The 14,342-nt window shown below is 41.8% G+C and overlaps 1 protein-coding gene across 3 annotated transcripts in view; it reads right to left on the bottom strand.

Annotated features, from left to right (window-relative positions):
• AFF2 (ALF transcription elongation factor 2) overlaps window positions 1–13,893 on the bottom strand; it is a 346,574-nt gene extending 332,681 nt beyond the window's left edge. For 2 of the 3 annotated variants that reach the window (XM_087748704.1, XM_087748703.1), the window contains exon 1: window positions 13,621–13,893. In XM_087748704.1, the coding sequence (XP_087604830.1) occupies window positions 13,621–13,667 (47 nt within the window). In that variant the 5' untranslated portion in view covers window positions 13,668–13,893. The remainder of the gene's footprint in view (window positions 1–13,620) is intronic. The other variant, XM_087748702.1, reaches the window with a different exon arrangement.
• Between the last annotated feature and the right edge of the window lie 449 nt (window positions 13,894–14,342).

Here is a 14,342-nt window from a genome sequence, read left to right on the forward strand (position 1 = left end):
CTGGGGAAGGCTCGTTGGCTCCTGAGACACCTGCAATCCCCACCTCCCCCAGTGCCACTGGGGCCACACACCAGCACACACTGGAGCTGTGTCTGCTTCTTATGACTACCCATTTTTAAAGCAAGGTCAGAGATATTAGAGCTGCTTCATGTGTGTCGGTAAACCTGCTGCAGAGGATACTTAAATTTAGCTGAGAAAGAGGGCACTGTTCATTCAGTAACACCAAATGGAAACTACTTGCCCTCAGCAAACAAACCCGTGCATACACCCCAGATTTGGCCCCAAAAGCTACAACGTAGGGTCTATCTCCACCTCAGCACACATTACTGCCCTTTCGAGGAGTATTCTGCGTCATGGGAATGTACTCACGACCAAAAACACTTTCGTGACAAGTAAAGGGTTTTTTTCCTCAATTTCAGTAACAAACACAATTCAAGCAAAAAATGACTCAGCTCTGACTGTACAGCTCAGTTAGTGAGTGCACCACCGCTGCAAAGAAAATGGCCAGTGCAGAGCAAAGAGCTAGGTCCTGTTGTCATTTCTCCTAAAACAAGGTGGGCTGATGAGCGGTATGTGATTCTTAAAGTCTGGTTCGAGAAGCTTGCTGGAGAGAGAGACAGGCCCAGTCCCGTGCTGGGAGTCAAGTGGGTATAATCCTGTATTAACACCTCGGCAACCCAAGGCCCTCTGCAAGGGCAGAGCCCAGCACAGGCCTCCCTGCCCACCCAGGCGCTACAGCTGCTCCCACCGCATTTGCAACCAGAGCTTGCAAGTGGCTCCCTGCTCTACAGAAGAGGCTGACTACACATTTCATATCAAAATACTCCTACTGATTCAAAGTATGTGGGAAAAGGAGCCAAGATTGAAATGCCAGAGCCAGTAAAACTGCAACATGTATCAACAAATGAAAATGTGAATGAAGAAGTTTCATCCTCAGCAAGTCCTCAGAATCTGCTTTTCTAACTAAAAAGGCAACTAAAAGAGCTGGATACTACCTCTTCACTCAGCATCAGAAACCAAGAGAACCTCATGTTCAGAAAACCACGTCTGGCCTTAAACACTTAATGGGATTAAATAGAAATGGCAAGAACCTTAAATACAAAGAAGAAAACATCTATGAAAAGATCATCTGTTGCTCTTTAAAGGTTTACATGAAAACAACTGCCAGTTGTAACAACAGCATCCTGTCAATAACACGCATTTAAACAAAAGGAATAAAATACACAAACAATAAGCCAACATTCCAGCAACAATGGATAAAAATACCTGAATTTGTAATTTTGCATTAAATATTTAGTTTAAAACCAACAACCATGCATTTGAATTAGAAGAATATTTTAAAAACCACTGGAATCATGACAGATGAATGACAGTTGGACAGTTTGATCCCAACTGACAATTCACATTCAAGTGCAGAGGAATGCCCAACCTTTATGTCCTCATAAATCAGCCATAAGTCAACACGCGCTTATCATTAAGCATGCACTTGCGTCCACTGAGGTAGGCATATCACAGCAAAGTACTGCAGGTACTTAAATACCTTGCTGAATCTGGCAATGCATACACACGTGGCCAGGCCACTAAAAGCCATCATTTTCAGATTTTTGACAGTCACCCCTTGCCGCATCCCCATTTGCTCCTGGCTGGGTATTTCTTTGCCAGAACATTTATAACCCCTTGTATTACGCCCCCCCCCAAAGATGCGACGCAGTCTTAACCACAACTTCGAAAACACACTGACATTATAATACACAAACGTACAGAAGATATACACACTCAGACACACCAGGGGATAAAACAGACTGGGAGGAAATGAGGAACTTTATGTTACTGTCTTTTCTAATGAGATAGAAAGTGGCAGATGTAAAGATTTCATTCAACCGACAATCTCCTTTATGATATGAATAAACTACTAAAACAGATTTAATCCTTTATAAAAATCAGATTATAAGAAGCAGACAAAATCACAACTTTATTCAATACGCCATTTTATCCAGTGTGACTAATGCATTATTTGTATGAAGTTAAAGTGCAGCGTTGGAAAGCTATGAAATAAATCAAATGCTCTACTTTATGTAATCTTAACAGACAGATCCCATTAGGATTCTACTATGCATAGCTGTTGGTTAAAATCATTGACCAGTATCCTTATAAATTAATCAACTGAGGTAATGCTGGCTTGGCTGTCATCATTTGCTCCTAATCTACATTTAGAATTCACTTCAACTTTTCAAGCCCTTTGGAATAGGTTTATCAATTCTCTTGCCCTTGCTTCAGACATCCACCTAACCCTTAATTGTTTACAAAAGACCTAGTACAATGGAACTGTATCATTTATGTTCCTTTTCTTTCCACAGATATTAGAGCATATATTGACACTGCATTATAATTAGTTCGAAAGATATTAAATCTTAACCAAACATTCTAGCCTGCTTCAGTTTTTTGATGAGACCTTTTATCACTGAAGTTGAATTTGCAGGCAGATTGTGTGAGTTTACACAAGTGAAAATCATTACAAAATGTAAAATAACCCTGATCTGGTTGAAATGCAGCTAGCAGAATACTCTCGGTTATGGATGTACAGGAGAAAAAAGCCTTCTAGATATCAGGTTATTTGTGGAGCTCTAATGTGTTTTCAAACATATGACTTCTGTGTTATGTCTGTGTATTTTATGCAGCTTCTAGTCATGTTTGTTAGATGTCTGCATGTCATGTACTGCAAGATTCATGAGCAGTCTACAACCAGGCAAAATTCTCACACAACAGCTTGTCTTGGGTAATGGGGAAAGAACCAGGCAGACTGAAGCGACAGTGTATTATTTAAGTGTATTATTTATTATTCCAATGAGGATAACACCTAATAATGGTCTACGATCCAAATGTACTCAATGTCCTGCTGATGGGGCTGTACGATTCTGAACAAGCACACAGGTGTTTTCCTACACAAACATCAAAACCATCCTAAATCATGTTCCCTTACCTATGACCCCTCTATGTGCACGCTAAAGAACCGTCAGTTTGGGCAAGGGCTCTTTAAAGAGAAAAGGAAAGACTGAGCAGTAACAAAAATATTGCAATAGATTGCATAATGTTTCTGGAGCTCTACCACAGAGTAGGTAAAGGTCATCTCCAGAAATGGAGTGAGAAAGCAAAGGAAGCTCTGGCTAAGTATGTTTTAGAGCTTACTAAATCAATGGAAAACTTCAACTGGCTGCAGTGGCCTCCGGCTCAAGACCTCTGGGGCAACTTTCCTGGCCCACAGATAATTATCAAAGCCACGACGACAATACTTCTAAGTATGTACGCTACTAATAATCTCCCTAATTGCCTTAAAATGATACACAGGATTTCATCAAAATTCATTCCCTTCTTCTAAAGCCCACTGTTCATTTCAGAACCAAATTCCACCAACATAATCTATTAAAACCCATATGTGCAAATACCTCCTGCTTTTCTGGGACATAAAAATAAAGACCATCAATTGGTTTTGCTGCCTGTTTTCCCTTGAACCTTGAAAGAAAGGACTTTCAAATAAAATTTTGCCTCTGTATTTATTTTTTTTTCACATCACAAAAATGTACTCTTCCTAGTGCTTGCTAAACACAACGCAGTAATTTGTATCCCCAAGTGGTATAAATAGAAAATATGTTCAGTCTAATAACATATGTGAAGAAAACTCATGCCCAGGGTTAACCAACAAAGCGGCGGTCTGCTAGAAACAAAGGCAGCTGGCTCAAAGAGCAACAACGCTTCTGAAAAAGTGTGGATGTACTATTCAGTGAAGCATCCAAGACATGACGTTCAGTTAAGCTACAGCTGCATATACAAAGCTTTTCTATAAGACCCAGGAAATGACAAGTCTTCTGGAGTAACAAGACAGTTCTGTCTCCGAAAGGTCCGTGGCCTTCACTGTCCAGCTGAGAGCAGGATAAATTATACCAAATATGCACACTGTAAATAAATTCTGCCCTTCAGAAGAGTTACTCTGCTTTGATTACCTTTTCTTGCAGATACGCTCTGCCCAAATCCTACCATTTCTCTTTACAGGCTTGCCTTTCCCCTACTAATATATCTGCCTAGGTTCCTGTCTTGCTCTATCACCATAAACATTCATAAACATTAAGGGACTTAACCTCATCACACCCCTGCAGAATAGGAAAATATACCCATCAGAGTGGGCAAGCAGTGAACTGGAACTCAGCTGACAGCAGTCCTGACCAACACCGAGTCCTTCTGCAAGTCACTTCGCTCCTCTCTTTCCATTCCCCCGCGTATAAGAAGGGGCAATGACAGCGACTTCTCTGCAAAATGCCTCAGTCTACCAGTAAAATTCTGAGATGTTATTCTTCTCACTTTACAAAAGGAGGTAAAGCAGAGATATGTAAATCAACATTGCTTGAAAGGTCTGTGGCCAGAAATATCACCCCATTTTTCTAAACACGTGTCTGATATCATCAGCACAAAAGTTGCATCCAACACAGGATCGCAATGCATAAGCTATGCCATAGACAATCTGTGTCAACACTGGTTGCTCTTCTTGTAGGTAATGCAGTACAAGCAAGCTAGTTAAGGACTATATAGCTAGCGTGAAGTTCAGAGTAGAGAAAAATGTCAAAAATAGGTCCCAACTGACCCCCAGGAAGATGAAAAAGTGAACAGAAACACCACATAAAGGTAACTACACAGCTGGCCCTTCTCTCTCATGCTTTCCACCTGAACAAAAAAAAAAAAAAAAAGGCAAATTACCAAAGATATAAATATCGCGACCCCACTTTGACAGACACAAAGTGACTTTCCAAAGGCAGTAAAGCAGCTAGTGGCAGAGCCACTAAGAGAATCCACGTTCTATTCCTAAGTATATATTCACCTTGGTTTAGCAAACTTAAAAAGGATGACAACAACTCTGCCAAGTATTACCCAAAAAAGCAAGGCAACTTAGCTCCTTCTCCAAGCAACTGCTAGCCTCAGCCACTGGCCTATGCCTCGATCCCTTCACCTATCCCTCTTCAAAGGCTTGGTGAAGACAAATGGGCCTTCCAATGTGCAACGAAGCATAAAGCCATGAAAATCAAAGGGCTGCTTTTTGAGTAAATATGAGCTCCAAAGCTATTGTGCTCTCCTACAGAGAAGATCTATGAAAATGCTTACTATAGCATATGCACAGTATTCTTTACAGCTCTGCCTCCCTGCTGACCACCAGCCCCAGGGCCCAGTCCGCTTCCCATTACAATCAGCTTCACCACACCCACTGACTTGTATTGGAATTCTTTCAGGGACCCTAACTAATGAGTTTTTAAACACTTGTAGACAGAGAAGATAATTCCTCATCATTATTCTTCATAGGAAACACCAGGAAGAATGTCATTCCATTGTTCTACAGGAAAGAAACTGGAAGAAAAATCACCCCCACATTCAAAAGAGCAGCCCAGACTTTTTATACATGAATTGGCTACCCCAAGCTATGGGTGTCTCACCTGAGAGTTCAGGACAGGGACCTAAAAAGCATGCAACCTTCTGAAATTAAGCCCCCCAAAATCATCTCTCACATGGCCTCTATGCAGACAAAGAGGTCCATAATCAACAGGCATATATTTGTCCAAGCCTTGAATACTACATTCTCAAATAGAAGCATGGCTACTGACAGCAGCATAGAAACAGACTCACCTAAACACTGTACTACTGCAGGATCTTAGTTTCCCTCATGACATGAGACTAAAATAAATGGGAACTGGCAACCTTAATGACAATTTATATTTCCTGATTTTATATTTAAAGCTTTGCATTTGCTTTCCCTACCGACAGCTGTTCGCTTTTTTCCTCACAAGTAAAATCTTGACCTAAACCAGTGATACAGTAAAGGATGAAAGAAGAATAAATAGACCTACATAATGGATTGTTACCCTCAGACCTAAAAATATTTTAAATGAAAAACCTTCCATTGTGAAGCCACCTTCTCAGCACAGATCACAAGCCACCAACCACTGCTCCGGTTTTACCCAGTCTTACTTTTAGGTGTCTACCACTTTGTAGGATGCAGATATCATCACCTATCATAAGGGCCTACACTTGAATGACCAAGAAGAAAACTTTTAAACTACGGTCAGATCCTGACAACAATCCATGCAAAGTGCCATGAGGAAAAAGCACTAGTCTCAGTAGTAAGACATCTGCAGATTTGAGGCCCAGGCACTGAAAGAAATGTAGAGCTACAGAATTTACTTATTCCACAACACCATGTACGCCCACAGCGATAAAAATAGCTATTGTAATACTTGTCAAAGGAACAACTGAGTGATTTTTAATTTGGTGCTCTATCTAGTTTTCTTCTTTGCTGGTTGTTAATACCCCACCCCTATAAAAACATATAATTATGAGTGGGCTATTCATGTCTTACTATAACTGGTAGCACCATGCAGCATCTGAGTCAGGAATCTGAATTGCTGACTACAGCTCCTCACGGAACAAGACCTACACATTGTACGTAGTAAATGGCACTCCCCCATTCTCTGCGTCACCTACAATGAAAATCAGCTTCCAGTTGTGGTATCATCTCCAACTCTCCTTAAAACTCACCATCTCAGATCACCTGGAATAAGGACTCATCGATATTCTCCAGTAAAAAGACATAGATTAACTGCTGAGGTCACATAAAGAAAAGAAATTCCACAACTAAGAGTTTTCTTCTCTCAGTGGCTTGATTTGAACACATTCATAAAATGTCATTAAAATGTGATATAAAGTTTTACAGAAGAAGAGACTACTGACTAGACCTTTGTTTAACAGTCATAATAATTTATGGTGTGGATCTGCTATGTATGAGTTGAAAAACAGCCTCTTCATGATAAAACAGTTTGTAACAGCCGGGAAGTTAACTGCAGGAAGTTTTGGGTTATTCCCTTACCTCAGCTCTCTAGTTCCATATTATTTTTTCAGCACTACAAGCCCAACCTTGTAAACCCATCGTACTGACTGCACTCAACAGCAGTCTTGTTGAAATTAAGGAGCAACTTGCAAATCTTTTCAAGTTTCTGGGAGGCCAGGCTCCAGTACAGAGTTTTTGAAAACAAACCCCCCAGCTCATTCCCCAAAATGAAGACTCACAAAGGCAGACTGAATATCACATGCCCTTTGTGAGAATCTTTGGTCAAACAACTGTATCATTAGAAGTTATTCAAAATGAAGCTTAAAAGCTATTGACATGCACGTTGCCATCCTTCCTCTCATTTTTTATCTCTACAGTTGTCCGTTAGTCAGGACTAACGTACCTCCTGACCTCTGACCGAAGCTATTAGAACAATTTAAACAAATATTTTTATTACAAAGCATCAATATAGAACATTCAGTAACAATAAAAGGATGAAAGAACTGTCTTTTTGAGTCACTGTTGTGACTTCCTGACTACGTTATATTATGAGTGGTCTGGAAGGTTACACTAACTTGACATATTACTGGATGTACTATCTTCTTTTTCAATGCTTAAGAAAGAATTCGTAACATTGAAAAACCCAGAGTTGTGGCACAGTTTCAGTTTTCAGTGTTAATAGATGTTTGATGGCTTTATAAAATCTATTCTGTTAACTGCAACCAAGAGAAAAGATTCAAGCTTTCTTCTCCATTTTTCTTTTCTTTCTTCTCAAAAGAAAGGCAGTAAATTTGAATTAGACAGGTTCAGAATTGGGCTCCGTGGAGTTTTTCCACATGCATAGTATTAGGTGTGTGCAAAGTGCCTCGCTGATCCTGGTCATTGGAGAGTTGCTCCACATTTCCTGAAGTCTGCCTTTTGGCCAAAACAGGGTCAAATCCAGTACTCTCTGAAGTCAATTGGGAGCATCTCCATTGACGTCACTGGCTACTGGCTCAGGCCCAACCTGGAGAAAGACATGGGTACTTTATGGTATTTATTGATTATATACGTTTAACAAGCATCCAGGAGCCCAATCCTTCAAGTCCTCTACACAAAGAAATTCCATTACTTCAAACTAAAGGCACCAGAGAAATACAGGATGGTGTCTATCTGTTTAGATGCTTATTCCACATACTTCATGGGTTCAGCGTATAAACGTTTCCTATAATTCTTCTAGATTATTTTTTTTAAATGAGATTTAATAATTGCGATCTTCCTGGCTGCCCAGTTATTTGTGCAATCACGTAAAACTGCTGATAGATTTCAGGCAAATGGATGTGTACAGTCAAAAATAACATCAGTTTCCATTACCAAATACATGGAGAACTGGGGTTTAGTCATTAGTAAAACACGTTGCACATTTTGGGAGTGATCAAGAACCCAGTTCAGTAAAACTGAACTTGAAATCAGAGTTGTTTCAACAGGACTGCTTGTGTACTTAAAACTACATCATACCCTCCTATCAGCCCTGCTATATTAAGGCCCATGTGCTTTTTCTAAGTCTTAGAGTCAATTTTGTCCCATCTCGCATGATGGGAATTTTGCTTGTCTCAGATAAAAACAGAATTTGGGCCTCATAACACAAAAAGCATCACAACGCTCCTTCCATGACGCTGGAGCATACTGGCTCAGTCCTAAGAAGCTCAAAAAGACCAGTGGTGTCCACCCATTTTTTCAGAGATCATTTAGTATATTTATTTAACTTAATACTTTACAGAATGTCACATTTTCCCCTTAAATTATTTAGTTAAATTCCAGGTTGCGGTGACAGTCTTGTCAGACAGACAAAAGGAATAATTTTGCTTGACTGAAGGACCTGCATCATAACACCATCTTTTACTCCAGAAGAAAATCCCAAACAATATAATTGGCATTCACGTACAAAGTGCTTAAATGCTCTGAAGTTCTGCCTGGCTTCAGAATAGCTGAACAGTATCTGAAGTACCTACTCTCCATCCCAATTTGTATATTTTAAAAGTCATTAAATTCTTGAATGAATCATTAGGAAAACAATTCAAATGCTGTTAAACTGATTGTAATTTTGCCTCATAGGATAGATGTGAACTTAATGTTTGCAAACGGCTATATTCTTTTAAGATTTACACTCCATGGAGTTCAATATCAACCAGGGAAGAATTACTAAATCAGGATGTACTTCAAATACAGGTTTTGGCCCAAGACTATTTTTGGTCTTTCTCAGCTGCTTGTTTTGACAGCATCTAATCCCCCTCACCCACCCACCAGCAGCCACACAATCTATCCATTTACACTTCCAAGGCAAATCGAAAATGAAACGTTTTCAAATAATTACTCAGGGATGTCTGTAATACAAATCCAAAAAGTAACTGCAATTCAACTGTAATATTTCTTAAGGAGAAGAAAGGGAGGGGGAGAAAAACCTCACAGAAATCCATTCAAACGTGACTTTCTCCTATACTAATACTCTCACCTCCACCCCCCCAAAAAAAATTTAAAAAAAAAAAGAAAAAAAAAAATCAGTCTAATTCCCAAAGAGCCTATTTACTCTATTTCACACATTCCCATCAAAAACACAACACTGGTTCCACTTTCAGAAGGCTTTTCATTTAGTGAGCTATTCCAGACCCTGGTGAAAGAACAGTAACTGAGGAGGTCTTCTGCAGAGGCACCAGGCAAGGAGGGAAGGGGGAAGGTGGGTGAAGGAGGGGAAATACCCAAGGCTGGCACTGAAACAGTTCACCTTTGTCTGGAGAGCAGGATCACCCCCTCCAGGTTGAGGACTATGCTGAAAGTACCCGCTGCTGTGGCGTGCAGTATGTTTTTGCATTCATACAGGAGAGGAACCTGGCCCACAGATGGCCTGTTCTCAGCTTTGTCAGCCACAAACAGACCTTTGAACTTTCTATTTATATAACAGTTTAGTGAGTTTAAGCCTCTTCCTGTATAACTGGCAGTTTGCTGGTTTTGCTGTAATTAGGCTACTTGTGGTACATAATATAAAAAAGAAAAAAAAACAGGAGGTTTGTTTCTCTGCAGTGAGAAGTCTTCCCTATCACAACCACACAACTACAACGATACTCCTACCTGCTGATCTTATTTCCCTTTGCCAGGCTTTATTTTATATACCTCAACATGCATTTTCCCGCTAAGTATTTTCTCCACTTCCACTTTTTTTACAGATTGGAGGACTTAAAAAATATTAATACCAACGACAATAAATATAACATAAACCATGAATCTCTCTGCCTTTTTTGTGTTAGTGAGGAGCTATATATTCTGCGTGGTTGGGTTTTTGTTGGGTTTTGTTGTTTCCCGGCTGCTGATTAATGGCACCACCTTACTCCGTAAGCAGGTTCAAATCTAGCCACATGGTCCCAGGACACTTCAAGATTTCATTTACTTGGTTACCACAGACAAGCGTGGAAAGTGATTTAAAAGATGAAATTTGATTTTTAACAGCAAGTGGTCCCCTTGGTGCACACAGCCATTCAAGCTTTTCATTATATCCATCTCCCTTCCTTTCTCCCTCATAGAACGGTTCATATTAAATGCAAGCCCAGGTGAACGTGTCCTATTTGTCCAGGAATCGCAGCAGACTTCAGCTTTGGCCCTTCGACCCCAGCCAGAGTTTAGATTCATTTAAATTGTTTTGGGTTTTTTTTCAGCTTTTCAAGTCTGGCAAAACATCCACTGGGATATTTGTGGCCTTATTTTACACATTTTACCTAAGCGTTAACAAAAAAAACCCACACCAACCCTCAGCTACCCTCCCAACCACATTCTTGATGAAGGTTCAATGAAACACCTCATTCTTATACTACTGTGATCTCTCCTAATATGGGAAACTAAAGGGCTGATTCTGCAGTTTGTATCAAGACAAAGCTCCCACTAATCATCCGGAACGCCAGGCGAGAATTTAAGAACACGTGTAGTGGCAGCGCGTGCTGTAACTTTGACAGTTCTTGACAAAATACGTTTCAAGAAGTGACACAAAGACACACCTCCATTGGAGGGGAGAAAAATTAACTGTATTTTTCCCATCAGCCCAAAACTTTTGGGGAATCATTTCCTGATATAACAGCAATACATAGAAAGTGTTACCTTTATACCTCTTCATCAGATAAAAATCTCTGCTCAAGTGATAAATATTTTTTTATATATTTCTCAGGCTAACTATGTTTCTGTTGTATTTTGCATACAGCTAATACATACAAACACCCACACACACGCTGTAGGCCTGAGCTTGCCTTCTTGGTGATTGCAGCACAGATTAGCAGAAGTTTTGGGTTTGCAAGGAATGCAGAAGAGGGTCTCTAATTGCCTTATAAATGCTTGTGAAACACGTTTTACAAAGGCCAGCTTACAGACAGAAGGAAGGAGGACAGTTTCAAAATAAGAAGCAGCAATTCACACATCATGTTATATATACTTATGTGTAAATATTATGACCATATTGGATACACAGACAAAAATTGATAAATCTTGATGGGTGAGCATTCATATTTCTGGGTGTGTAGAGATGATGCATGTATAACATATATTACATATATACACATATGCATATTTATGGCTAGATGAGCTAAATTCGTATCTCCTTAAGCAAGCAACTACTTGTCAGGGACAGAAATCTTTACATGTACAATAAAATACATGTCATGTTTGTGTATACATGTAGATTACATACCTACATATTACATACATGTGCACATGGATATACTAATTGGATTATTAAAAGCTAAATCCAATTTGACATCTGCAATAAGTAATTGTGTGTGAATGCCTGTGCCATATAGAGAGTTTGTATAGATATCAAACACTTTGAAATAGTCAAAGTAAATATGTTCTTTCCTCATGGACTCTAAAAACACTAAAACCAATAAATTTCACTGTATGAAAGCAAGCAAATGGAATTTCTAGAACGAGTGGCAATATGTTAATATTTTATGGAAAAACAGAGGCACAAGAGTTCCTCTCTTTCTGATGCACATCTCTAAATCCACATAAAACCATAGCCAAATGAAAGTAAGTTATTAAGCAAACATTAAAACTCAATACCTATAATGTGCTTAGTATTTGAACTACACCCACATATGGGGTTGTAACAGCTTCTATTAAATTAACGATGTTACCCACACCATAAATTAGGCAAATTGTATGCAAATATTATTTGAGTAGTAATACGGTGGTTATCAGTTGTCTGCAAAATAAATTAGTTAGCAGAGCAAAGATAGTGTGGTAGAAGCATAATATTTAATTGAGCACTAATTTTATTGTGATTATTACTTTTAAATAACAGCAGCATGGTTATTAAAAGATGCAATATGATGGTTTATGCAGAGCTGATAAAACACGCACATGATCCAAAACGCCTGCTTACAGATTAATATTGATATAGTGTAATTTATGGTTCCAAGGATTTACTGCAAATTGCTGTAAAATAGAACGTGACAGGTATTTGGTTCTGATTATCTTGGATTTGCAACCATAGCTGTTAGACTGTGTTTGGCAAAACGATAGTTATTAACTAAATATATGATCTTTTTCCTAGACATACCTTTATATTACCAACAAAGTAAAGTAAACCCTCTGCAAAACATGAGGTCCAAATGCACATGCATACACACATATATTCTGTGTGACATTCAGAGATTAGGATAACAAAATACAGTATTTTAGTCTCTCTCTTTCTTGGCAAACCGCATTCCAGCCTAAAAGCATTTAACAAAGCAGTAACCAACCACTGAATTTCACCGTGCATAGTTAAAGAATTACATTTGCTAAATTGAAAAGTAAAGAACCAATAAAAACAGTCAAAAGAATAAGCATAATCTCATTAACCAGCCGGGGAAGTGACTAAATACCTACCCAAATTCTAACTTTCCCAGTCACCCATCGAAAATTCCTTAACATTGACTTTGGTAACAAGTTTACAATACACTTAAACAAACGCACCGACCTTTTCAAGGTGTGCACCTAATTGCAGAGCAACATAAGCCTAAAATTCCACTAAAAAAAAAAAAAAAAAGGAAAGAAAAAAAGAAAAAAGAAAGAGGCAGAGAGGAAACAAAAAAGACCTGTTATTATATCACGGGGACTGATCTTCCCACTTCCAAAACTAACTTCAATAAAGCTTCATCCAGAATAGGAAACCAGCAAAAACAGCAACAGAAACCCCCACACTGGACAGGGCTACAGTGAACTGTGCCACACAGCAAAACTACAGTTGCGTTTCTCCCCGTGAAAGGAATATTGTCACTGACAGCAGTAAACACAACATTAGCAAAGCCGCGATCCCGGGGAAAACATCGCCTCTCCACACCGCTTCCCTGCCCGGGGAGGGGGTTTGCTGTGGCTGTCGGTATTCCGCCCGGCACCCCGGCACATTTCAGCTCTTCCCCTGCCTCTTCTCCCCCTCCGGCCAACTTCGCCCCCCGCAGCCGGCGAGGTGCTCCCCACCAGCCGGAGCCGGAGCCGGCGGCGGGGCTGCGGATGGCGGCGCGGCGGCGGAGCGTGGCCGGAGCCGGCCGGCCCCGGCTGCCCTCCCCGCGGGCGCAGCGCCGACCCGCTCCCCGGCGGGCACCGGGCGCTTCGCCCCTCAACAAAGGCGAAGGCACCGGGGGAGCGAGCAGGGAGGAGAGGAAGGAGGCAGCTGCTAGAAGGAGAGGGGTGGAGAGGCGGGGGGGGGGGACCAAAAAAAAAAAAACCCCAAAACAAAAAAAACACCCAAAAAAACCTACCACTGCTGCTCTAAGTCCCAGTCCCTGAAAAAGTCGAATAGGTCCATAACGATCTGGTGGGGAGACTCAGAGAAGTGGTGCCCCCTCCCCGCCCCGCGCCGAGCCGAGGAGAGCCGAGCCGAGCCGAGCCGGCGCGGCTAGGGCTGCCCGGCCGGCATGGGCAGCGGCGCCGCGGGGAGCGGCGGCCGCCGCGGGGCCGCGCGGAGCCGCCCGGGGCTCGCCGAGCGCCGCCGCCGCCGCCCGCTCCGGCCGCCGCCAGCAGCGCGGCGCGGCGCGGCTGGCTGCCTGGCTGGGAGAGGCAGGCACGGCGGCGGCGGCGGCCCTGGCGCACGCACACACACTCGCACACACACAGGCACACACACTCGCACACCGCGAGGGGAGGAGCCGGGGCGGCCCGAAGCCGCGGCATGGAGCCGCCGCGGCAGCACCGGCGGGATCTGGCGGGGCCTCCCTCGCAGCCCCCCGCCCCGGGTGCGCGGGGAAGTTTTGCAGCAAAGGAGAAGGAGCGGGGATGGCGGGGGGCGGCGCGGCTGGGCGCCTCGCGGTAATCCGAGAGCGTCCGGGCTGGGCTCGGGGAGGGGGAGAAAGAACTGGGGGTAGGGGAGAGGGGAAAAAAAAAATAGGCACCTATAATTTAACTGCCAGAGCCAACTCCTGTGAGTGAACAAAGCTGACTCCCACTGAGAGGGGAGGTAGCACGGACGACGCTCTGGGTCAGC

Source organism: Nipponia nippon, unplaced genomic scaffold (assembly GCF_047370975.1).
Source record: "Nipponia nippon isolate SJK-2023a ecotype South Korea unplaced genomic scaffold, ASM4737097v1 scaffold_12, whole genome shotgun sequence".
Classification (NCBI taxonomy): Eukaryota; Metazoa; Chordata; class Aves; order Pelecaniformes; family Threskiornithidae; genus Nipponia; species Nipponia nippon.